General features: G+C 45.8%; 1 protein-coding gene across 5 annotated transcripts in view; it reads right to left on the reverse strand.

Moving 5' to 3' along the window:
* Atf6 (bZIP_ATF6 domain-containing protein ATf6) overlaps positions 1–27,923 on the reverse strand; it is a 225,505-nt gene that overhangs the window by 11,582 nt on the left and 186,000 nt on the right. For all 5 annotated transcript variants that reach the window (XM_045756858.2, XM_045756857.2, XM_045756856.2 and 2 more), the window contains 4 exons: positions 21,626–21,766; positions 10,567–10,715; positions 5,172–5,384; positions 452–715 (listed from right to left, as the gene is read on the reverse strand). In XM_045756858.2, coding sequence (XP_045612814.1) covers positions 452–715; positions 5,172–5,384; positions 10,567–10,715; positions 21,626–21,766 — 767 coding nt within the window. The remainder of the gene's footprint in view (positions 1–451; positions 716–5,171; positions 5,385–10,566; positions 10,716–21,625; positions 21,767–27,923) is intronic.

A 27,923-nucleotide genomic window follows, 5' to 3' on the forward strand; every position in this document is an offset into this window, starting at 1 on the left:
ACATACTAAAGTGATCTTTCCATTTTTAGGATTATAGCTTCTTTTACTTTTTCTTCTTCTTCTTTTTTCCTGCAACCAGACGCTGTCCCATCTCATGCATATGGTAATGTAGTAATGAGAAAATCCGTAGCTGTGATGAGGATACGAACCTATGCGCCGAGTGTTCCCGGGCACATGATCTAGACAACTAGGTCACCACATGGTTAGTTGTCTAGAACATGTGCCTGGGAACACCCACCGCATATGTTCGAATCCCCATCACGACTCCTACTGATTTTCTCATTGATGCAATCACGTTAGTGTGATTACTCTCTGTAAATATAGTAATGATAATGTGTGAATGAATGAAGGGGTACTAGTGACAGTATTACTTTTTCCCAAAGTAAAATACATTTTCAATAAAAGTTTTACTCTATTTTAAATGAGGTAAAATATATAGGCTATACAATACCTGGTAGAAGGATCCACCTGCAGGACATCAGGGTGAATATAGCGGTAAAGACGGGTTGGTGGCTGGGAGGGAGGCACCAAGGCATTCCATACTTCATTGACAACAGGCTTGCGAGTCTCTGGAATTACATCTCCATGAATAGCACGTAGAGATCTTCCCTCTTTTGTTTTTGGATGAGATGTTCGAAGTTTATCTTCCCTCTTCTTTTCAGACTTTGAAGGTCTGAATTTGTGTTCAAACCATCCCCGAAGTTCAGTTTCTAGCCTGAAAAATAAAATTGATTTTGTTAAAAATACAGTATAGGTACTGTACTATAATGTTTATGTATAGTTAATGTGTATTCAAATGAAGGGCTTTTGCAAATAAGTGATGTAACTAGGAAAGCAGCAGTAATTAATGAAAAAGAAGATCGGTAAATATTGGTTAATTTGCCAGGTTTGGCCTCAAGTGACCCTGCAATGGCTCATCTCCCCTGCCTAAGCTACACATTCCTGCCAGGTGCCACCTCCCCTGCCTGAGCCACATACCACTGTCAGTTGCCACCTCCCCTGCCTGAGCCACACACCGCTGCCAGCTGCCACCTCCCCTGCCTGAGCCACACACCGCTGCCAGTTGCCACCCCCCCTGCCTGAGCCACACACCGCTGCCAGTTGCCACCCCCCCTACCTGAGCCACACACCGCTGCCAGTTGCCACCCCTTCTGCCTGAGCCACACAACGCTGCCAGTTGCCACCCCCCCTGCCTGAGTCACACAACGCTGCCAGTTGCCACCCCCCCTGCCTGAGCCACACACCGCTGCCAGTTGCCACCCCCCCCCCCCCCCCGCCTGAGCCACACACCGCTGCCAGTTGCCACCCCCCCTGCCTGAGCTACACACCGCTGCCAGTTGCCACCCCCCCTGCCTGAGCCACACACCGCTGCCAGTTGCCACCCCCCTGCCTGAGCCACACACCACTGCCACCCCATCCCCCTGCCTGAGCTACACACCGCTGCCACCCCCCCCCTGCCTGAGCCACACACCGCTGCCACCCCATCCCCCTGCCTGAGCTACACACCGCTGCCACCCCCCCCCCCTGCCTGAGCCACACACCGCTGCCAGTTGCCACCCCCCCTGCCTGAGCCACACACCGCTGCCAGTTACCACCCCCCCCCCTGCCTGAGCCACACACCGCTGCCAGTTGCCAACCCCCTGCCTGAGCCACACACCGCTGCCACCCCATCCCCCTGCCTGAGCTACACACCGCTGCCAGTTGCCACCCCCCTGCCTGAGCCACACACCGCTGCCACCCCATCCCCCTGCCTGAGCTACACACCGCTGCCAGTTGCCACCCCTTCCCCTGCCTGAGCCACACACCGCTGCCACCCCATCCCCCTGCCTGAGCTACACACCGCTGCCAGTTGCCACCCCCCTGCCTGAGCCACACACCGCTGCCACCCCATCCCCCTGCCTGAGCTACACACCGCTGCCAGTTGCCACCCCTTCCCCTGCCTGAATCACACACCGCTGCCACCCCATCCCCCTGCCTGAGCCACACACTGCTGCCAGTTGCCACCCCCTCCCTTCCTGAGCCACACACCGCTGCCACCCCCCCTCCCCTGCCTGAGCCACACACCGCTGCCACCCCCCCTCCCCTGCCTGAGCCACACACCGCTGCCAGTTGCCACCCCCCCCCCCTGCCTGAGCCACACACCGCTGCCAGTTGCAACCCAACATTATGCTCAAAACATTATGCACCTAACCTATGTAGTACTTAATCCTACAAAATACCTTAATCCTAACAAGGCCCAAATGAAAGAAGAGCAGGTAAAAAATGTCAGTCCCATAACAAAATTGATGAAAAAAATAGTCACTAATAAGAGACGAGGAGGAGAGAAAGCAAAGTGAGAAGAGAATTGGAGGGCTGCAAGCAGAGGCAGCTTCACTAGGAGGGCAATCACTAGGTATCAGTGTTCACTGCTTGGATGACATTTCATCACCCACACAAATGTTTGAAAGAGGGGAGGAGAATGAATTTAGGGATATACCCCACAATATGTGAAATAATTAGAAAGAACATTGACAAACTGAAAGTCTCAAAAACTCCAGGTGTGGCTGGAATTCAATCCAAAGTCTTAAAGGGACTGGGAGAAGCACTATGCCTGCCACTGAAACTACTTTTCACAAAATCCCTGGAGCAAGGGGTAGTCCCTCTCGATTGGAAATATGCAAATGTTACACCCCATTTTCAAAAAAGGCAGAAAGAGCTCAGCAGCAAACTACAATCCTATCAGCTTGACATCACACATCTACAATCTCGTGGAAAAAATCCTCAGGGAGGGAATAATTCACTATCCAATTTGAATAATTCACTAATTCACAATAACCTTGTACAATCAATACAACATGGATTTGTTAAAAACAGATACTACCTTACAAATTTGCTCACATTTTTAGAAAAGGTAACCAACTACTCAGACAAAAGCCTTCCAGTGGATGTAGTATACATGGATTTCGCTAAAGCTTTTGATAAGGTACCATATGAAAGACTGGCAAAGAAATTACAGACTCCTGGAATAAATGGTAAAATATTAGGATGAATAAAACAATGGTTGAAGGAAAGAACACAAAGAGTCATGCTAAAGGGAAATGAATCTGAATGGAGAAATATGTTAAGGGGTTGCCACAGGGATCCATTTTGGGACATACCCTTTTTGCCATATACGTCAATGACATAAATGTGAATATTACAAACCACGTCATCAAATTTGCAGACGACACAAAGATTTATGGTAAAGTGGGAAATGATAATGATATTCAAGCCTTATAAAGATATCTACATGAACTCCACAAATAGTCAAAAGACTGGCAGATGCTTTTTAATATCGACAAATGCAAGACCTTGCATGTGGGGCATAGCAACCCACGCCACAACTACCAAATTAATACCCTTACATTACAGCAGATTGATGATGAAAGGGACCTTGGAGTCGAATTCTACCACTCTTGAATCCAATCCTGAGTCCCAGTTCAGCATTTTTGGATTGGTATAAATTTTGTTGTGCCTCCATCACATATTTTCACAAAATTTGACGTACATTTAATTTACACACTTGCATAACAGCAAGTCTTTCCAATCAAATTCATTAAAGAACTTTCTAAATTTCCCACAGTGTCCTCTCCTGAAATCAGGCTTTTCATCTGCTTCATTTTCCTCATTCTCTTCTAGATTATAATGCATTGCATACTTTATTTCTGAAAGGACATGATAACTTTTGCCCAACAGGGAACAGAACAATGTCAAATCTCTCTCTCCTGGTTAATATCAAATCCAGCATTGAAGGAACATTCTCTTCCCTCCTCATAACTTGTTGAACATGTTGATACATGAATGTCTCCAGGATGAGGTTTATGAATCTACCAGTCCAAAAGTCCTTAGTTCTTGCTTCATAGGCCTCCTAGTCTATGAATTTTAAGATTTCAAGTCACCGAGTACCAGCAATCGTGATCTCTATTCGCTCTTGTTATCATCTCTCTCATGATTGTTATTTACTTGAGGTAAATCCTGTCCAACGAGGACAGGAAGATTGTCAAAGGTCCCCCCATTTACCCAGATGGCCTTTCCTATCTGTATTTTAAAACCCAGCAGAGTTTTGGCGACTACGGCTTCAGCGGGAAGGCGGTTCCATGGGTTTACAACCTTATGGGTGAAAAAAGTATCTCCTACTGTTTTCTGTCCTACATTGGGGCTTGTTGAGCTTTAACCCGTTGCTCCTTGTTCGTGTTATATCTGATCTTTTGAAGAAAGTGTCAGGATCTACATAGTCCAAATTGTTTTGTATTTTGAAGGTTTCTATGTGATCCGCCCTGTCATGTCTGGTCTGCAGTGTTATTAACCCAGTGGCCCTCAACCGTTACTGACACGAGGAGAGATGATTAAGCTCTGATATGATTTTTGTTGCCCGGTGTTTGCACCTTCTCCAGAGCAGCTATAAGTGTTAATATAATTTTTATTCTCTCATGATTGTTGGTGATTATGGGAGTGATCAAAATGATTCAGAAGGAATTGAAAATTACATTGTTAAAATGTCTAGAAATTCTGAGGAAGTGGTGAGCAGAGATAATGTTTAACTGGTTAAAGGGAGACGTAGAGGACCTTGGGTATGGTCTTCTTGCAAAGGATGAAATGTCTGCCATGTTAGTGGTGTTCAAAAGTTGGCCGAGGGTGGAGGAAACAATGTTGACATACCACCAAGATAGACCACAGAAAAGGTGTTGACCAAGTTGACTCACTTCTGGTAACTGGTTGTAACACACTGTAAATAACCCAACCCACGCATGTGAAATAAATTGAAAGTGATGACATTTTGGTCCATCCTTGACCTTTGGGAAGTCATGATTTTTATTTTCATTTCAAGTGTGGTCTCTGTTACTTGTTTCAGTTACATTATTGTTGGTTATTCTCTATACAGACTGTAAAGACCCAATGTAAAAAATAGCAAAACCAACATCAAAATAAGATTTGTGTGTCAATTATCCCAATTTCCCATCTCAACACTGTTGACATTAGGCATGTGCAGTACAGAATAATTATGGCTTATTTGTCCTTGCATTCTAATGTAAATGACATTAAAATTAATGATCACAAACCCACTACAGTTCTTTATAAACTAAGACAAATTCCAGGCATAAAAGTATTAATGGTTATAAAGCATGTTAATTATAATAATCAAATATTCTAACCTCAAACTTTCTGTGGCATTGAAGTAAATGGGACATGTATGCGATGTATTGGTGGCTAACTGAGGTGTACTTCCTGTTTCCGTTGATACCAAGTCATCACTAGACCAGAGAAGTGAGCGCTGATGAAACCCTGAAGTAATACTTGATGTCTTGCTCCCATGCATCATTGTCTTGAGTGAACTTAGCTTTGATTCACTGCTCAGAAGAACACCCCTGAAAAGAAAACACAAACTATATTTCAAATTTAGAAGCTTAAACACTATTTCATTAGATGAATGTTTAAGAACTCCATCCTCCTGTTTTGGCAGTACTGTACTTATAGTAACCATGAGGACCATAGTACATATACCAACGTAGAACACAATTAGAAATAGTTACTACTGAATTCGGACATACCGGAAAGGATTTTCTATTTATGTTGCAAAGACAAACTAAACTAAACTAACCTAACTTTCTTAGGCCTAATGTATACTGAGGCCTAATATAGTACATGTGTGCTATACTAGGCCTAGGAATATTTAGGTTTGTTTTTCAGCTTAATTTTTTCAGAGTATAAAGTGAATACCATGGTTATCTTGAGGTTATCTTGAGATGATTTCGGGGCTTTTAGTGTCCCCGCGGCCCGGTCCTCGACCAGGCCTCCACCCCCAGGAAGCAGCCCGTGACAGCTGACTAACACCCAGGTACCTATTTTACCGCTAGGTAACAGGGGCATAGGGTGAAAGAAACTCTGCCCATTGTTTCTCGCCGGCGCCTGGGATCGAACCCAGGACCACAGGATCACAAGTCCAGCGTGCTGTCCGCTCGGCCGACCGGCTCCATCCTGGTACCTACATTTTCAAATTTAATCCATTCCCAGAGATAATTCGTAAACCGAAACAAATTTTCCCATAAGAAATAATGTAAATTGAATTAATCCATTCCACACCCCCAAAAATATTAACAAAAATGCATTTTATGTACACTACTACTTATATTTTGTACTACAGTATATACAAGTATATCTTACCTTTAATGAGGACTCTTGTTGGCATATGGAAGATGGTGAGGAGGGGGGAGAGGAGGAGATGTTACTGTTTGGAAGGGGAGTCCCCTTCTATTATAACATCAGCCAGTGATGACTTTTCTGGGGTACTTTCTCTGTTTTCCAGGCATACCACTAGGACCTGGTTGTTGCTCACTACTTGTTTGTTTTACTAAGAATCTGTCTAAAGATACTTGCTTTTCCCTACATTTTAACACTTATCTGTAGCAAGCTATCACATTGTCATTAAAAAGGTCCATGCACTGGCCTGCTACAGCTTTATCTGGGCGAGTCTTTTCAGCAAATCTTTGCAGTTCTTCCCATACTTCACACATTTTCTTGATGAGGAAGGGACATCCTCTACTGCTTCTACTCAATTATTTTCTTAGGTTGAACTTTACCACTGACTTCCTTGGGATCCATGGCATGATATATAATAGTAGGCATCCATCAGTCTCAGGAGACTATGGAGTTGCGCTCTAGTTGTAGGTCTGGAGTGGCCTCACCCGGGCACAAAGCCAGGGTAGGTTGATATGGAGGAGAAGCTGTTACCCAGGCAGCAGGTTTCCCCCTCTCCACGGGGCCGAAAGTCTCCAATGGAAAGGCAAACGCCAATATGATTGGTTCCAGCGCCATCTCAGAAACTGAGAGTTCCGGGGTAATTCTGTTCATCGGGCAAAGAACAGTCTCCTGCATAACTGGTCAAGCAACCACCTATGCAACCAGTGCCCTCTCAACACTCAGAGTGTTGAGAGGGCAACACTCTCAACACACATTACTGACATGTATCACAGTTCAATGGAACATTATGAATGTTCTAATATACACATAAAATCTTATTGTAAAGAACACAAATATGCATCATATACAATAAAAAATTAAAAAATGAACTGCATTGGAAATACATAGAACAAATAATGGAAAATATATCTGTGGCAACTCGTGGGGCTTGAATGGCCAGTGCGATCGCCTCTGGGAGCTTCACGCAAAAAATAAGCCAGTGATGATGTCACACACTCCCTTCTACACGTCCCCACAGCCAAAGTGGGATTGTTTATTTTTTTTCACATGTACGTGTTCAGGGAAGGGAATTTATGCTTTTATAAAGATCAAAATTTTTTGGCAAACACTTTATTTTCGGTGCTGAAGGGGAACGTCCCAATAAACAAAGCGTGTCACAGTGGTTAAACCTAATAGAGGCAGGAATGGTACGAATAAAACCACAAAGTGAAATGTGCACAAATGAAACTAAAAGCTGCTGAAAGGACCAAAAAATTAAAACAATGACCACAAACCATACCCCACTCAGATATCTGCTCTGATGGGTTTGTATTCATCCTCCATGAGTTAACTCCTTGAGACACCTGACTTCAGTTTTTTTTTTTTTTTTTTAATATTATACAAGGGTTCTCACATTTTTGTAAAGCCACTAGCACGCATAGTATTTCTGCCAAATCCTTAACACTATCCTGGATTTTCCACTTGGAATTACGAGCGTTTTGCTTAACCGCTTGTCGGATCACGACGTAAATTTATGGACCGTGTTATATTGGGTATTTACTACTCGATCGACTTGGGGTTTGTATGAATATGTTTGCCATTAAATTTTTGTTTTCTCTAATAGGCACTGTGCCTATTTGAGAAAACAGCAATGTATTGTAACTTAGAGGAGAGACTATTAAATTGGTGACACAACGAGGGTAATCGCCCACTCCACACACTCTTGTGTTGGCCGCGATCATGATTCTACATTTATATGCATATGTCTGTGTAGAGAATTTTATTCCGAACACTATACAAACAAAAAAAACGAAGTGAATCAAGTATAAACTTGAAAAAACATGAGCAAAGTAAAAACTTTTTACGCTCACTGGTACAAACACGCGTAAGATTTTATTCGCCACAAATTTATTTGACGCTCTGTTGGCCAATTCTACCCATGTTCTTATAGAACTTTCTATTGCGAACACATTGCTATAAAAATGAAATACGTAGCTCGAGAAATAATGTCATGACGTTGAAATAAGTATAAACTTTCAAAGCGCTGCATCACAACAGTGTCGTCGCTGCTGAAATCACGGCTAACGCTTCACCCAGTTCCCACACTCGTGCGGAACATAATTAGACATTGATAGGCATATGTCTGGGTGGGGAATTTTATTGCGAGTTCAGTGATATCAAAATAAGCGCTGTAGGATGACTGTGAGGCTGGCAACAAACGAAAGAGTATGAACATTTACTTCCTGTTTGGGTGTCACGGCGAGTCATCTTCGTGTTTATTTACTTCGTGGTGGGATAGCAAATGCTTGGGTGACATTTTATGCATATGATCTTGTAGAGAATTTTATTGCCAACGCATTGATACCAAAATGAAAAACGTAGCTCGAGAATTGATGTTAGGAGCGTGAAAAGATTATAAACTTTTGTGTGTTTACGCTTGAGCGTCCAGAACGCCGCCCGCACAACCAGCTTTTTCTTTCAGTGAGTGCCGCGCGCACTAAAGTGTTAATTCTAATATTCCCCGGCATACAACCTGCCAATAGTTTAACAACCAGGTACCCATTTAACTTTTGGGTAAACAGGCTACAGTTAAGGATTGATGCCCAGAAAATTTTGCCCAGCTAGGATACAAACCAAAGCCAAAGCGCTTGCAAAATGCCAGGCAAGCATCTTACCACTATGCCACTGGCGACTGCTTGGGTAGTGCATAGACTTTGCTATCTACTGGAGGCCTGTTGATTGGGAGCTGTAGTTGTTAGTTATGTACAGTACTTGTGTTGTAATCTCGTCTCGCTCTACTTCCTATGGGCCTGGAATCCTGTGCTCCAGCTCAGGGTATGTTACCAGGTTATGTAGTGATTATGCTTATCGATGGCTTCATACACCTTTGTCTTCCAGGTGTTCAGGGTTTGGGTTAAACATTTGATTAGACAAGGCACTTTTCTTTCACATCTACCTGCATGCATGATGGTCTATGTAGCTGTTCTCGTTTCCAAAACAACCTCTTACGTGGGACTGTTAAGAGCCTGTTTTAGGTCCAGATAAATGCAGTCAACCCAACCATCTCTGTGGCTCTATCACAGAAACTAAGTAGATTTGTTACACAGGATCTCCCTGTTCAAAAGCCATACTCTTATTATATCATTTCTCACCAGATATTCTACTCATTTGGTATTAACGATTTTTTCAATTGTTTAAGCTACCACACATCAACAACAGAGGTCTATAATTTGAAGTCTTCTCTGCTACCATTTTTGTATATTGAAATTATGTTCCATTTCCATATTTATCTGCTAAGCTTCCTGTACACAAAGATGTCTGAAATATCAGTTGAAGTGGAATGCTAAGGTCAGGTGTACATTCTCTCAGAACCCAGGGTGAAACTCCATTTGGCCTAACCACTTTGTTTATTCCTACTGTAGTCCTTTCAGTAATTTTTCCACTTCGTCTACAGACACCCCTATGTACTCCATGGTGTTCTCTGAAACTGGCATTGTATCTGGTTCTCTGAAAACCTTATTTTGCACACACACACTTTGGAAATGTTCATTTAGTGTTTCTCAAATTTTTTGTTTTTTCTCTGTGAATTTGTTTCCTATTTTCAATCTCAGGGTTTCATCATTTACATGCAGCTTGCTTTTAATAAATTTATAGAAAAGGCCTGGTTATGTTTTATATTTGTCCACTACCCTCTTTAATTCAAACCTTAGCACTTCTATACCATTAATGTAACTTCCAATGTTTCCATCTGCTTGGAAATTAACCCGGATGCTATCTCTAGCAGGGTTAATATCATAACACCTTAGTGACTTTATTTGTCTTGTTCCAGAGACAGAATGCTACATGTAATAGCTATCACATACAGTATTGTATAATTATTTTAAGTCATCTAGTGCCCACAACACACACACACAATCACTCCAAAATTAAGGTACATATTCTAACATCCTTAAGACTTGTGCAATTGCAATAATTTGGATTCAACTTTAATTTAATTATGAAGAAGTTATATTAAGACTTAATTACTATGATCATCAGTCAAATGTAATTTTATTTTAGACATTGGCAATTTCTTGCCAAGACAAGACACGTATCATTTATGACTAATTTCCCAGTGGGATTAATGAGCTAAAAAGACAGAACACAAATCTATCACTCTGTAGAACCTTGAAGGTGCTTGATATTAACAGGCTTTTGGCATCCTTTACTCTTGCTTTCTTCTTAGATAATAATAACAACACATTTAACAATAAGACCATAATTACATTCTTTAAATCAATAACCTTGTTGCAAAATAATCCTTAGACTAAGATGCTAATTCCACCTCCAGACTCAAAGAAAGATGTTGATGAAGACAAAATAATTACTCACGTTAAAGGTCCAAGGTTAAGAGAGAAGAGAAAAATAAGAGCAAAAAGGGCAGTTGTGGTTTTTCTGCTGGGACTACGGCTGACTGACTGTCGTAAACTAGCACACACAGCTTCAAGTGATATGATTCTTTGTTGCAGATGGGAATTTTCCTGAAAGAAAAATACTGTACATTAGTTGAATGCTCTAAGACTTTTGCACTGTACCGGAGGATAAAAAGTATTTTCACATGATGCATTAATAATTATTGTTTTTCTATTGTCTCCTATCAGTTTACTAAGCCAGAGACAGAAGAATGTATATCTACAGACATAAGCCTACTAAGTGCATGTCAATTTACCTAGGTTATACATCTAAAAATAACACATTTTACATTCCCTGCCAACCAAATTAAGTCATTACAAATTTCCTCTCCTTACATCAACTTTCGAAGATTGGCGACAATTGTAAAATATCAACACAATTTATTGTCAGCGTCATGCAAAATTAAATTTTTAATCTTTAAGAGTTTTTCTTATAATTCATCTGCAAACTCTATGCAGATGCAAAAATATTATACTATAAACACCTCTATTTTAACACAAATATTGTACACCCAACATGCTATATGTAATTTTTTTTGTTTACTAATGTGTAATTGTGTAAGTGTAGTTACATGTTGAGAGCTATGCTCTTGGTGTCCCGTCTTCTCAACACACTGTCATACAACATTTTGAAACTACCGACCGGTTTGGCCTCCACCACCACCTCACCTAACTTATTCCAACAGTCTACCACTCTGTTTGCAAAGGTGAATTTGCTTATATTTCTTCGGCAGCTCTGTTTAGTTAATTTAAATTTATGACCTGTTGTTGTTGTAGTTCCAGGTCTCAGGATTTTTTCCCTATCCATTTTATCGATACCCGTTACCATTTTATATGCAGTGATCATATTGCCTCTTCTTCTACCTTCTAGTTTTTGCATATTTAATGCCTCTAACCTCTCTTCGTAGCTATTGTCCTTCAGTTCTAGGAATCATTTAGTTGCAGGTCTTTGCACCTTTTCCAGTTGTAATATGCTAAATATAGGAGCAGTCTCTCAGCCCCAAGAATACTGTCAGAAATTTAAATTGTTTCTACACAAATGCCAGAAGCCTAGTAACTAAATCTGATTAATTATGTCGTATGCCGAGACTGAAAATAACGACATCATTGGCATCTGTGAAACATGGGGCTGAGAGGACATAATAGAAGGGGAATTCCATCTCCCAGGTTAACACCCACCATTCAGCAAGGACAGAACAACAAGAGTATGTGGGGTGATGCTGTACGTGAAGGAGGACCTGGATGCAACCAACAGTGAGCAACTGAACACCATGGGTTCCTCAGTCTGTATGGTGCAACATACTAACTCAAGATGGTAGCAAAATAGTTGCGGGAGTATGCTACAGGCCTGACACAGCAGTGGCAGAGGAAATTGCAGATCTGCATAATGTAATCAAAGCAGCATCTGAAACCTAAACCCTAATAATGGAGGACTTTAACCATGAGACCATAGATTAAATCAACCTCACATCTCAAGCAGAAGGTGAACAATTACTCAACCTTGTGCAGAACTCCTTCCTCATACAGCATGTAGTAGAGCCCACACGTGGTAACAGCATATTAGATCTTGTGCTAACAGAAGAGGGTATGACTGATCAAATTTTTTGGGGGGTAAACTAACCCACTCGTGCGATCACCATTTTTTAAGATGAACTACGAATATAGAAACCGACATAGAGGTCAAGATGATGAATTTCTAGATTACCAGCGAGGTAACTATCAAGGAATGAGGAGAGGAAGTTGAAACCATCTCTAGAAGGGAGCTGATGGGCGAACATGGCACAAAAATATCATGGCAAAATTTCACGAGGGTCATCACGGAACTCGTTCAAAAAACCAGCGTTGAATGTAATGAAACGCCATTTTCTGGGTGAGTCCCGGAGGCTCCCCGGAGCTATCCCAGGCTGATATGCTAATGTCAGACTTTGGCATCAGTCATGTGTATGGAGTTCTTAGGCCTACCGGGGACCACGGCCAGAACCGGGCCCCCTCAGAGAGGCAAGGGGAGCAATGGCCTATAGAAGCCCCCGTGTAGTTGGAAGCATTCTATGTCTGCCATCGACCGGAACAGGCACCCAGAAAGGTAAGCGCCCCAAAACAAACCCCTATTCTGGTTAAAATTGCTACCTAATACCGAACTAGTGGATAGAACTCCCCAACCGAAAACAAGCAAATTAGTGTGACGTCACACACTGCCGCGCCGCTGTCTGCGCAGCTCCCCCCTCCCCGGGAGGGGGAAGGGGGAGCCCCAGACCCCCCGCGCCGGCTACCCACACCTCAGTTCTTGAGGCTGGATGTCAAAAACGCGAAAAACCGCCGACCGGAGGGAGGGAGGGATGCCGGGGAGCCTCCGGGACTCACCCAGAAAATGGCGTTTCATTACATTCAACGCTGGTTTTCTGGGGGGAGCCCCCGTCGGCTCCCCGGAGCTAACTACCCACAGACAGAAAAAGAGGGACTTACCCGGGAGGCGGTCGTCGCTCACCCCTCAACTCGAAGCCGAGACAACTGGCTGCAACTGCCGACCCAAAGCAACACAGGCCCGACGAGGGCCAGGGACATTCACAAGGTAACGAGCAGCCAGGACCCTGTTCGACCGCCAAAATCCCCGCGCCCGAATATCAGACCAAGACATATTCCCAAAGACGGCAGCAAGAGCCGCGAACTTACGAACGTCATGGGCACGGGGATAGACCGCAGGCTGGCTAGACCTAATAACCCTGCGGACGACCTGAGAGACCCGAACCCACGAACAGGGAAGAAGGGAAACCGGATCAACCCACAGCGCGTCCCCGGACACAGAAGCTGTGGCGCGCAAATAACGGCGAAGCGCCGCAACCGGACACAAAACATGATGCACCCCCGGCCTGACCAACCAAGCATCAACCACCCATGGACCCCTCCGGAACGCAGCAGTCTCATTCTTCGCCAGAAAAGAAGGAGACGGCTGCAAACGAACAAAACTATCACCACGACCAAAAGAGCAGAAACCCCTGCGCCGGAGGAGAGCATGAAGCTCCCCTACCCGACCCCCAGAGGCCAAAGCCAACAAGAAAAGTGCCTTGGAAAAACAATCCTGGACCGAAGGGGCCACAACGAAACGAGGAGATGAAAGGAAAGCGAGCACTCTGTCCAAAGACCAGGACGGCTCAGGCGACGCATGAGAAGGCCGGAGGTGAAACAATGCACGAGACAGCTTGCGAAACGGCGCAGACGTAACATCGATACCGAAAGCAAGCTGAAGCGGCTCCGCCAGCGCCGCACGATACGAAGCGACAGTGTTAGGCATAAGATGATGGTCCTGAAACAACCACGAGAGGAAGGACAAGACCACCCGAACAGACAAGGAGCTAACACGACGAAGACGCAAAAAGAAACGGAAGGACCGCCAGGAAACTTCATACTGCCGCCGAGAAGAAGCCCTCAGGTGGGACACCAACAAGGAGGCCACCTGATCACCATAGAGATGATGATAGACTCGAGTCAAAAAAAAACCATACGCGAAGACTCGAGGAGAAGATCGAACCAGCTACGTGACGTACCGGCCCGATCTGCTGAAAGAGGCGGAGCCGCGGGAAAACCCTCGGGGTCGGACACCGAGCAACCAGCGCCTGAAACCAAGGCTGGGCCGGCCACCAAGGGGCCAGAAGGACAACTCTCCCCCGGTAAGTCTCTAAGCGAGTCAGGACCTGGAGCAACAGCCGAACTGGGGGAAAGAGGTACAGGAACCCCCACCTCGACCAGTCGAGCCGAAAGGCATCGACCCCGACGGCCTCGCAATCGGGGAAGGGCGCCGCATAAACGGGAAGACGCCGCGACCACGCCGACGCGAAGAGGTCCACCTCGGGGCGCCCGAACGTCTGGCAAAGCCAACGGAAGGACTCGTCGTCGACCGTCCACTCCGTGGAGAGGGGAACGAAGCGAGACAGGGCGTCGGCCAAGACGTTGGACACGCCCCGCACGTGAACCGCCAGGAGAGCCAAACCCCGAGAACTCAGCAGACGAGTCACCCGAAGCGACCAACCCCAAAGAGACAAGGACCGCATCGAACCCCCGCGGTTCAGGCAATGAACCACCGGAGAGCAGTCCGAATGGAGCCGAATCGTCGATCCGCGGGCCACCCGAATCCTCCCCAGAGCAAACCACACTGCCGCGAACTCCCGCACCGTACTGTGAGCTCGACGGAAGGACGGATCCCAACGCCCCTGGCCGGCCTGGTGAGCACTGGTCACAAAACCCCAGCCGAGAGACGACGCATCTGTGTACACATCGAGCGAGGGCTCGGGTAGGCGCCAAGGCACTGAACCCCGAAAAACCCGAAGAGGAAGCCGGTGACGCAGCAACCGACGCAAGGCCCCCGGGGGTCGAACTCTGCGATCGCGAGAGAGGCGGAAGGGGGAACCCCGAAGGAACCAGAACAGCCGTCGAAGCCAAACCCGACCCGGCGGGTAGACCACCATCGCGAAGTTCAGGCTCCCGCACAGCCCCTCGAGCAACCGCCGGGTGACCTGAGGGCCCTCCAGAAACAGACGAAGGCGGGACCGCAGCCGCAGGAGAGACTCCGGAGGGAGAGACAAGGAGGCGGTCCGAGAGTCCCACACGAGACCCAGCCAAGCCCGAATCTGAGAGGGAACCAGATGGGACTTCCTCCAGTTCACCAAGAACCCGAACCCGGCGAGCTGGGAAAGAACCAAATCCCTGGCTAGCAAGCAAGCTGACTGGCTGGGAGCCCAAACCAGCCAGTCGTCGAGGTAGGCCAACACCCGAACACCTAGGAGACGCAAACGAGCCACCACAACCCGTGTAAGGCGTGTGAACACGCGAGGTGCCAGGTTCAACCCGAACGGGAGACAACGAAAGCGGTAACTCAGACGCCCCACTACAAAACCGAGCCAGTCCCTGAACCGCGGATGAATCGGGACATGCCAATAAGCGTCCCGGAGGTCCAGGGACACCATCCAAGCACCCGGCTCCAAGAGGAGCCGAACCTGAGACAGCGTAGTCATCCGAAAGGAGGGGCAATGAACCCAGGGGTTCAGACGGGACAAGTCCAGAATGAACCGCAGGTCCGCGCAGTCCCGTTTCGGAACCGGAAACAGACGGGAAACCCATCTGAGGGACGACGTCGTTTCGACGACGCCCAAGCGTACCCACTCCAAGACGACTCGACAGAGCGCAGGGGAAGAAGCCTGCCCCGCCAGCCCCGACCCCCCAAAGGGGGGAGGGGCCACCCAACGCCACCGCAGGCCGCGAGACACGACCCGAAAGGCCCACGAATCGTGGGACCAGGCGCAGGCGAACAGCGCAAGCCGCCCCCCCATCGCCCCGTCAAAGGGGCAAACCGCGAAAGGGCCGGCGACCCTTACGAGACCCAGAACCCCGCACAGCGCGAACACCGCGCCGACCAGACGAGGGAGGGTCCGCAGGAGGAGCCAACCCCAAACCTGACACCAGAGGCCTACCACGACGAGAGGAACCCCGAGCCCTGGCACGACCTTTCCGGGAAGACCCACCCCGGGACCCCCGGAAAACCAACAAGTCCGACATCGGACGACAAGCCGCCGACGCAGCCTGAATAAACTGCGCCACGGCCGACTCCCCAAACAGGAGAGGACAAAAAGGGGAAGAACGCCTAAGAGCCAGAGCCCAAGCAGATTCCACGGAGGAACCCAGCACCGCCTGCCGACACGCGAGACGGGAAGCATAGAACAGGGAAACCGCATCCCGCAAAATCGGCGTGAACAGCTTCAACAAGGCAGCCGACGAACGCGCAGCCGAGGACAAGGTGCCGGACCCCGGGACGGACCCAAGCGTCCCCACATCCTCCACGAGCCAATCCGAAGACAGCTCCAGGAGGGAAAAGAACCGCAAGGCCGAACACAAAAGGCCCCGAGCGCGCAAGTCCTCCGCCACGAGCGCCGCCGAAAGGGAGGGAACCTGCACATGGAGCTGAATAACGCCCACATCGCGGGGAAGGGCAGGGGCAAACAAGCACTCATTCAGGTACTCAAGTTCACCCCCCAGGAAAACCTGAAGCACCGTGGAAGCTTCCCGCCACTCCAGCGTGCGGGAACGACAGAAGGAATGCCAGGAATCCAGACCAAACAAGGGGCAGTCTGCTAGCCAGGATGACTCCGGAACCTCGTAACGGAGCCAGAAAGGGAACGAAGTCCCAAACCTGAACGTGGACGGATCCATTTCCGAGGCATAATCCGGGTCACGCAGGAGGTAAGCTGCAAAGGCCGCTCGCACCACACCAGGTTGGATGCGATAAGCCGAAAACCTCCGGAAGGACGGAACCGACGTACCTGGGGGAACACGGAACCGTACCCGGGGAGGGGCCGACACCAAATCCAACTCGTACGCAGAGGGGGGGAAAGAAAACCCCACTCCTTGTAACAATAAGCCCCGCTCAGTGGGAAGAAAAACCCCGGCGGGGTCCAGCGGGGCCCAAGGCCCCCAAGTCAGCCCCTCCCCAGCCTCGAGGTCCGTCACCACAGGACCCGAGGCCGAGTCCTCTCCCCAAGCCCCGACCCCACAAGACAAGGACGGAGCAGCCGGAAAAGCTGGAGGAAGGGGGGCCCACTGGTCAGACCCTGAAGCTTCGGCCGGGAGACAAGACTCGAATGCCTCTGCCGTCCCCCCGGAAGGGGCAACCCCCGAAGCTGCCCGAGTCTCGAGATCAAGTAACCCCTGCTCCGACCCCGAAACCCTCAGACGCTTCGGGGCCGGAAGCAGGGGCGGGGGACCAGAACGAACAGAAGGGGAAGGACGAGGAGGTGCGGACTGAACCAGGATCGAAGCGACCCCCACCCCCAAGTCCGGGTCTCGAAAAGCAAAGCGGGGCAGCCCCGGGGCATCCGGGGAAGCAACCAACCGAGCGCGTTGCAACAGACGAAACCTAGACTGCAACGCACGTGCCGCCTGTACCCGAATAGAATCATCAGAGGATTGGGTAAATTGAGTCACAAGCAAGCAGCAACACTCACAGGACTCGGGGTCGAAAGTATCACCGACCCAACAGGCAGCGCGGCAGAGGCAAAAACAATGAGGGTCACCCTGAGACAAGGGGACCGAGCAACCCTCAAACTCGCACACAGCGAGTGGGGACTCCGGGGTCACATCCATCGGACCCACGCGCCCCCTAGGGGATTCCCAGGGTCCTGAGCGTTTACTTTAAGAGGACTCGCGCTCAGGTAGTCCCAGGCAGGGTGCTGCAAACCGGCGCCCAAAACTACCAAGCAAACTTCTAAAGCTGAACCCCAGGGACGTGTACACTCACGGGGACCTAGCAGGGGGCGCCACCGAGGAGAACAGTGGAAGGGCAAAAACAAACTGAATAAAATGACAGAACCCCCCACCAGGCAAAAACAAAAAGAAAAGCAAAACCCCGCAAGAGGACAGCGAACCCCAAGGAACAGAGCCGGCCGCGATGTCGGGAATTACAAGCTGAGCAGCACCCTGCGCCCCTACCAGTGCAAACTGCCTCTTACCTGCCGGTAACAAGGGAGAACAGAACACCCAAGAGCCCAACAGGCGGCCGAAAAACCGAAAGGTATAACGGACCAGCAGAGGCAGACCCCGAGGAGCCTGTGGAAGGTGGCCCCAAGCCCCAAGGGCAGTACTTACAGGGCACCTAGGGAAGGCAGCCCTAGGCGCATGCAGCCCGAGTACTGAAGATAACTCCTGGCTCTCGCACCCACAAAACTAACACCACACTCAAAGCACAGTGCAGTAGCGACACCGGAGCCAGAGCACACGACCATCGCCTATAGCATCAGCCTCAAGAACTGAGGTGTGGGTAGCCGGCGCGGGGGGTCTGGGGCTCCCCCTTCCCCCTCCCGGGGAGGGGGGAGCTGCGCAGACAGCGGCGCGGCAGTGTGTGACGTCACACTAATTTGCTTGTTTTCGGTTGGGGAGTTCTATCCACTAGTTCGGTATTAGGTAGCAATTTTAACCAGAATAGGGGTTTGTTTTGGGGCGCTTACCTTTCTGGGTGCCTGTTCCGGTCGATGGCAGACATAGAATGCTTCCAACTACACGGGGGCTTCTATAGGCCATTGCTCCCCTTGCCTCTCTGAGGGGGCCCGGTTCTGGCCGTGGTCCCCGGTAGGCCTAAGAACTCCATACACATGACTGATGCCAAAGTCTGACATTAGCATATCAGCCTGGGATAGCTCCGGGGAGCCGACGGGGGCTCCCCCCAGAAATATGTGCCGAAAAGAAGAAACACAAGAAAATGAACCAGATGGATGACATAGGTCATAAAACAAGCATTGGTAACCAAGAGGAACCTCTGGAGAACGTATAAATCCACAATGAGTTATACAAATGGGCACTAAACTCGGCCACTCAGAAAATCAGAGCAGCCAAAAGAAACTATAAAAGAAAACTTGGCCAAAACACAAAGAAAGATCCAAAATCATTCTATGCCTATATAAGAGGTAAAACCAAAACAAAGGACTCAGTTGAACCCTTAATAGATGAGACTAACAAGCTATAATGGATGATAAAAGGGCAGCAAACACACTATATAATTATTTTACATCAGTATTCACACTTGAAAGGATGGATGATATCCCATCACCCACACAAATGTTTGAAGGAGTGGAGAATGAATTTAGGGATACACCCATAACGTGCGAAATACTGTACGTAATTAGAAAGAACATTGACAAACTAAAGAGACTTAATAGCCCCAGGTGTGCATGGGATCCAATCCAAAGTCTTAAAGGAACTGGCAGAAGGACTATGCCTCCTACTACTGAAACTATTCACAAAATCTATGGACCAAGGGGTAGTCACCCTAGATTGGAAACATGCAAATGTTACCCATATTTTAAAAAAAGACTGAAAGACTTCTGCAGAAAACTACCAGCCAATCAGCTTGACATCACACATCTGCAAGCTCATGGAGAGAATCCTCATGGAGGGAATCATTTATCATCTTTCAGTGAACAACCTTGTGCAATCAACACATGGATTTGTTAAAAACAGATCCCACTTTACAAATTTGCTCACATTTTTGGAAAAGGTAACCAACTACTCAGACAAAAGCCTTCCAGTGGATGTAGTATACATGGATTTTGCTAAAGCGTTTGATAAGGTACCATATGAAAGACTGGCAAGGAAATTACAGGCCCATGGAATAAATGGTAAAATATTTGAATGGTTAAAACAATGGTTGAAGGAAAAAAAACAAATAGTTGTGCTAAATGAAAACAAATCTGAAACGAGAAATGTGATAAATAGTGTGCCACAAGGATCCATTTTGGGACATACCCTTTTTGTCATATACATCAACGACATAGATGTGAATATTACAAACCACATCGTCAAATTTGCAGACAATACAAAGATTTATGGAAGAGTGGGAAATATTATAATCTTGAAACCTTACAAAAAGATCAAGATGAACTCTACAAATGGTCAGAAGACTGGTAAATGCTTTTTTTAATAATAGATTTAGCTACTCAAAACAAGTTCCAAGTAGCACATGGGCTATGGTGATCCCGTAACTTACCTGGCACAGGAGCGGGGCAATTAGTACGGGCTATGGTGAGCCCGTAGTGGACTTACCTGCCACAGGAGCGGTGCTCCCGAGTACGTCAGGGATAACGCCAGGTATAGAGTATAATCTTATTTATGTGGTGATGAGTTCACGCTCAATACTCCGTCTACCTTTAGGTGCAAGGGGGCCATGCACCAGGCACACTATAGTGTTAAAAGATCTTCCATACAATAGCCTTGCTTTTTCACAAATGATGGCCTATGAAACGCTATCACCCGCTAACTCCTTGTTATGTGTCCAAATTAATAAGAACTTTTCAACATCCTCAAGTGTTTGTGTTCTTTGTTTCATCATTATTGATAAGCCTTTTGCCACTTTAGCTCTCAATAATGCCCTTTTTATTAAAATAACAATTACAGTGCATATCATTGACATTTATTTGTTGTACTGCCTAGCTAGTTTAACAACCCGTGTACCATTTTCATGTTTATAAATGATCTCTTGTTTTTGCTCTATGGTCATCCCTCACAGGTGTTTTCTTAGGTTGAACCTTACCACTGGCTTGCTTGGGATCCATGGTGTGATATATAATAATTACTTTTATGTTCAAAACCTAATTAGCCAAAAAACAATTAAATTCTTTACAAAGAATTCATGCACAATTGTCACTAAGCAGGAGGGACTGGTAAACTGAAGCACAAGTGACTGTGCCACCAGGAACCACGCGCTAGGTCGCCCATACACGTATCAACAAAATACGTTACCAGAGGCAAAGCTCAAGACGATTCACATTTTACGAAGAAATTGGGCTCATAACCTGAAAAGTTCGTAAATAGGGCCATTCCTAAGCCAAGGTGTCACCATAGGTCACAATTTTCACCAGATTGTGGTCTGTTTTGTTTCGCCTATCTTTTTGGGTGCCCTCCCTAGTCGATGGTAATTATGACATACGTACTTTAAATGTAAAGAGCTCATAGGCCATTCCTCCCTTATGCCTGGTTCCCAGAAAGCATAAGGACTCCAGTGGCTGATGACCCCCAAACTAATACTGTATAGCACATATCAGCTTGGATAGCTTCAGGGAGCCTCCGGGGCTCACCTAGAAAATGACGTTTCATTACATTCAACGCTGGTTTTATGACAGTGCTGGTAAGATAGGACACTACGAGCGTAGCTCTCATTATGTAACTAAACTTAGGTTATTATAGTTAAGTAATTACCAGCTGATTGGCGTGACCAAAGAGCCGAAGCTCAACACCTCTCTCCCCAAGTACTATTATGTGAGAACAGTTTGTAATGTTGGTGAATGGTACCATACATAATTTATAATATAGGAAAATGGAAAATGATACCATGCACATGAAGCATGGGAGAATGACACCATACATTTATTCGATAACATCGGTGAAATGCCCATTACTGTATTTAAAAAGCTAAATATTAATAAGCAATCTATTACATTACATACCTCTTTTAGCTTTTGATTCTCTTTTTGAAGATCTGCAATGTTTCCTTCAAGGGCAGTTAGATACTCTTTTTTCTTTTTTCTTGAAAGACTCGCAGATTCTCTGTTCTTTATCATTCTCTGTTGTCTTTTGAAAGCTTTCAGCTGTGGAGAAAATTTAAACATCAATAAAAACTTGAAAATAAATCGAACACTTGAGGCAGACTGACAAATACACCTATGGCAACTTTTATTGAATTAAATAATTGCACAGAAAAATATATTACATGTACTTTGATTAAATGATCTTTAATGTAGAGTAATGTGTGTGTATTTATGTTTGAACATGTAGTGCCTGACCACTTTTAATGTGTTATGAATATGAGGATAAAGCGAAGTGCAGTACAGGGCTTCAGTTTATATAATATTTTGCCAGTGCGCAAGCTTCAAGAATAACCAGGAATGGAAACATCACTGGTTTAAGTAGAGCTACACATGTTCTATTTGGAAAACACAAAACCAATTAAAAAACTTCAAACAACAACAGCTGTCACAAAACAGTCCTATTGATGATGCTTATTATTTAATATAAAAAATACAGCACTGAATGTAATGAAACGCCATTTTCTGGGCAAGACTCGGAGGCTCCCTGGAGCTATCCGGGCTGTTATGAATGTACCGTATTAAACCCCTGGCATCAGTCAACGCAAATGGAGTTCTTGGGCCTACCGGGGACCACAAGCCAGAACCTAACCCCCCCCCCCACCTCCAGAAAGGCGCAAGGACCAATTCCCAATAGAAAACCCTGTGTGGTTGGAAGCATTCTATGTCTTACAAACCCTATCTGGTTATAATATTGCTACTGAAAGCCGAACTGTTGAACAGAACTCCCCCAAACGAAAAATGAGTGGAGAAGCATGATGTCACCCCCACTGTCACTGCACTGCTGTCTACGCAGCTCCCTCCTCCCCAGGAGGGGATAGGGGGATCCCCATATCCCCCGTGCCAGCTATCCATACCCCCCCCCCCAAGTTCTGAGGCTGGATGTCAAAATTCAAAAAAACTGTGGACCGGAGGGAGGGGTATCGCCAGGGAGCCTTCGGGTCTCGCAAAGAAAATGGCGTTTCATCATATTCAACACTGGTTTTCTGGGGGAGAGCCCCCGTCAGCTTTCCCGTCATGACTTGCAACGAATGCTCTGCAAGTCATGCTGAACCTGTCGATGCTGAGTTCCCATCAACAAGTCGTGCAGCCTCCACAAGCAACAAATGCTCTACAAGCCATGCTGCACCCGCCGATGCTGAATTCCCATCAACAAGTCGTGCAGCCTCCACAGGCAACAAATGCTCTACAAGCCATGCTGCACCCGCCGATGCTGAATTCCCATCAACAAGTCGTGGAGCATCCGCTAACAATGTAAAATATGATTGAAATTCAAATAAATTAGTGTAAAAAGTACAGTACTGTAAGTGTTAATGATTAATTAAGCCTTGACAAAAAGATACTGCACAGTATACTGTACACAGTGTAAATATAGAAATAATTTTCAACTGTACAAGTGAGTTACAGCTCTTAGTCAACATTTTTTTTTTATTTAAGTGCAGTGTGTTACTCTTGTGAATTAGTAGTAAGTCTTGCTGTTGTGTGAACTGAATGCCTGAAAATATGTGTACATATTGTATATACCCTGTATACAGTACTGAACAATATAAAACAAGCACTGCAGAGGATGACGTAATCTTCACAGCTTCATAATCTTCAGCGTCGTAAAAAGTAAGTCAATTTACCAATTTTATTATAGCATTACAACATATTAATTGTTTTTTCAACAAAAACTACATATTAGTCTCTGCAAATGTACAGTGGCACCTCGACTTACAATTGCCCCTACTTGCGATAATTTTGAGTTAAGATGTAAATTCCATTGAAAAATGCGACTCGACATCTGATGGTGTCGTCGACTTACGATATTTGTTGGTACACGTTCGGGTTGACCGAGCGTGTGGTTCCCGGTCACGCGGCGGACCTGCCTCAGTTTACTACAGCTGCCCGCTTAGTGACGATCGCGCCTATAAGAAATTTCGCTTTTGTGGTGATTTTTTGCATTTTGAACATTAAAGTAATTATTATATATCACACCATGAGTCCCAGGAAAGTCAGTAGCAAGGCTCAACATATGAGTTCCCATGTAAGGATGACCATAGAGCAGAAACAAGAGATCATTCGTAAATATGAAGATGGTGTGTGGGTTGTTGGACTGGCTAGGCAGTACAACAAATCTCAGTCAACGATATCCACCATGCTGGCTAAGAAAAAGGACATTATGGGTGCTAAAGTGATGCATCATTACAGACAAATGTTAAAACGAAGGGAAAAACAAATGTCTCTTGACAAATTTGTAGTGAGACAAACAAGCACTGAACCACAACCAGGTCCTAGTGGTATTCAGGCAAAACTTAGGAGAGAGAGAGAGTACCCCAGAGAAGACATCACTGCCTGATGTGATAATGGAAGGGGACTCCCCATCCAAACAGGAACAACTCTCCTCCTCCTCCCTGATCACCATCTTCCATACGCCATCAAGAGCCCTCCATAAAGTTAAGAGAAACTTTGGTACTGTATTGTAGTTAGAAAAAAACATTTTATTCAGTATAAAATGTATTTGTATGTTAATATTTTAGAGGGTGGGGAACGGATTAATTCAAATCCCTTTATTTCTTATGGCAAATATGGTTTTGACTTACGATATTTCGACTTACGATTTGTCTCTTAGAACGGATTAGCATCGTAAGCCGAGGCCCCATTGTATATTCTATCATTAGCAGAGAAAAGGTAAATTCAAAAGATTTCGTCTTGGCTAGCTCTCAGTGACAAGGCTCGATCGCCATTGTATGGCCTGGCCGCCACAGCCTGTGTCATATCATTAAAAATACATTACCTTCACTGTACAGAGTAAAACAAAACACATCTCTAAAATTTTATTGAGAAAATATTAACAATCAATGATTGATACATGAAATATTTTGCAATCCAAAGGAATAAACCAATTTTTTCCTACCCATCAGAGCGTGTTCATACATCATCTGTGCAGCACACAACAGCTGGCTTAATCGTCGGCGTGGCAATAAATTGGAACGCAATTACACACTGAACTTTTTATTTTAGTTATATAGTATAAAATATATCCTACCTGAAAGTTACTTGAAAAATTTGCCAACACTTAACTTCGGAAATACCAGAGCTCCGGAAATAACGACCAGGGTACAGCCCCATACAGGCTGTCAAATCGAATGGATAAGCTGGTATGGTTAGTTCAGACTGACAAAGGGTGCCACACGCAGCTAATGCTCCTTCCCTCACTGGTTCAATGCCAGACGCACTAACATTCCTCCTTCAAGTACAGTGGTACCTCTGGTTATGAACGTCCTTGTTTATGAACTTTTCGGGTCACGAGCCGGATTTGTTCGGAAAATCTGAATCAGGATACGAACTTTTGCATCGGGATACGAGTTTGTTGATATGCGTACGGCCGACCTAGCGCGTGGTGGCACAGCAATCGTACCTCAGTTTACCAGTGCCTCATGCCCAGTGACTATCCTGCCTGAATTAGTCACAAGAATTTACAGTTTTTTGTCAGATTTTTGGCCATTTCAGCATAAAAGTTGTTATTATACATCTTGCCATGGGTCCCAAGAAAGCCAGTGGTAGGTTCAAGGCAAGAAATCACATGTGAGAATGACCATAGAGGGAAAAACAAGAGATCATTCGTAAGCATGAAAATGGTACTCGTGTTGTTGAACTAGCTAGGCAGTACAATAAATCTTCAGGGAAGGAAGAGGAGGCAGTAGAGAATGTCCCTTCATCATTAAGGAAATGTGTTCAGAATGGGAAGGACTGCAAAGTTCTGCTGAAAAGAATCACCTAGATAAAGCTGTAGTAGGCTGTTACATTGATCTTTTTTAATGACAATGTGATGCCTCGTTACAGACAAATGTTGCAAAGAAGAGAAAAACAATTTTCAATGGAACGTTTCCTTGTGAGAAAAGTGAGAAAATCAAGCAGTGAGCCACAACCAGGACCTAGTGGTATGCAGGCAAAACGAGCCAGAGAGTGCACTCCAGAGAAATCATCACCGCCTGATGTTATAATGGAAGGGGACTCCCCTTCCAAACAGTAACACCTCTCCTCACCATCTTCCATATGCCAACAGGAGTCATCAGTAAGGGTAAGTAATAACTTGAACATACTTTTGTAGTGAAGATTTGGGTGAATTAGGTATAACATTTACTTTGAAGAGACGTTTTTGAGAAGTCAGGAACGGATTAATTCATTTCCCATTATTTCTTATGGGGAAATTTGCTTCGGTTTACGAATTTTCGGGTTACGAACTGTCTCCAGGAACAGATTAAATTCTTAAACCATGGTACCCCTGTATATTGTTTGTGGTGATATTTCACTATACTGTAGACACTCGATTATCCAGAATCAGACCATCTGGAAAACGCCCTTATCCGGTTAAAATCGTGGCCGGATAAAGTTCTCACTATCCAGCCAAAATGTCCATGGGAGCCAGACCAGCGGGTGTATGGCCGGATAAAAAATCTGAGTTGGTTAACTTGCTGCTGATGTTACACTATCCGGACAGTCAGCCGGACAAGCGGTGAACTGTCCGGATAAGAAAGCCAGGCGGCGAGCCATACTGTATTAATCCCGTCTGGCTGTGGCTCGAGGCGCGTGGTGTAGGAGGGGGTGGGGTGGGTGGGTGGTGTCGGGAGAGAGGGGAGAGTTGGGTAGACACCTTCAAGAGAAAACTGGACTGTTTTCTAAGAGAACCGGGCTGTGGTGGGTATGTGGGCCTGAGGGCCGCTCCAAGCAACAGCCTGGTGGACCAAACTCTCACAAGTCGAGCCTGGTCTCGGGCCGGGCTTGGGGAGTAGAAGAACTCCCAGAACCCCATCAACCAGGTATCAACCAGGTATCAACCAGGTATCAAGCAGGGTGGGACCACCTGGGGGATAAGGGGGATGTGGAGGGGCCTATACACTACAGTACAGTAATTACCATCAATTTTAGAACAATTCATCGTAGCCAAAAACAAAAGAAATACTAGTAATTATGTAATAAATATACTGTACAAGTTTCCTAAAAACAATTTGCACAGACTGAAGTTTCCTTAAAAAATATTGTGAATTTTTTTCCTCCTGGCGGCCTACGTGACGTGCCTGCCTGCCTGCCCCAGGTCGACTTCAGGTGTTGCCAAGGAATTTAATATAGGCACTAGTACTGTTTCTGATATAAGGAAACAAAAAGAGCAATACCTGAAATACATGTCAACATGTGAGAGTAAAGGTGCAAACACTAGCAGAGGGTGTGGTAGAGAAACTTTGAAAACTTCGACGCATGTACAGTTGGATGAGGCTGTGTACAAGTGATTTGCTCAGCACCGCACAGCTGGCGTGACAATTCGTGGTCCAGAAATACAAAATGTTGCAAGCAGGTTTGCAGCAAGCCTTGGAATAAAGGATTTCCAAGCTAGTGAAGGGTGGGTTGCAAAGTTCAAAGGGAGGCACAATATTGTGAAGAGGAAAATTCTCGGTGAAAAATTGAGTGCAGATATAAGCAGTGTAGAACCATTTAAACACAAATTAAGAACACACACTTTGTCAAATAATTTATATGCTTATCAAATTTATAATGCTGATGAAACTGGGCTGTATTGGAGGAGTTTACTAGAAAAAAACTCTAGCAATGAGGAGTGAGGGTTGTGTGCCAGGCCGTAAGGTTAACAAGGACAGGCTGTCAGCCATGATATGTGCGAATGCCGACGGCACAGACAGAATCTTGTGTGCAATTGCTCGCAAATCAAGGAAACCAAGAGCCTTGCAACATTGCATGGACAGACTGCCTGTGAAATATTATGACTCAAAGAATGCATGGTTTACACAGATCTTTCTTTCCTAGTTTTATGATGTGTTCTGCAGGGAAATTTGTGACTATCAAGTTAAGATACTCAAAGTGATGCAAAGCAAAGTTCGGGCTTCGCTGCTTGATAATGCGCCTGCCCACCCCAAAATTGACACGTTAACCTCACATAATGGCAAGATAACGTGTATGGCGCTTCCTCCTAACACAACCTCTCTCATCCAGCCTATGGATCAGGGAGTTATCTGTGCCACGAAGAGGTTGTACACCAAAAAGATGCTCAACGAAGTTTTGGTGATTTTTCCTCTTCCGGAAGATGTGTGAAGAAGATGTGGTACTCTGTGTGGATAACAGGGCTAAAAAAAAAACTTGAGAATTTGAAAAACTATACAATCAAGGA

This window comes from Procambarus clarkii, chromosome 74 (genome assembly GCF_040958095.1).
Source record: "Procambarus clarkii isolate CNS0578487 chromosome 74, FALCON_Pclarkii_2.0, whole genome shotgun sequence".
Classification (NCBI taxonomy): Eukaryota; Metazoa; Arthropoda; class Malacostraca; order Decapoda; family Cambaridae; genus Procambarus; species Procambarus clarkii.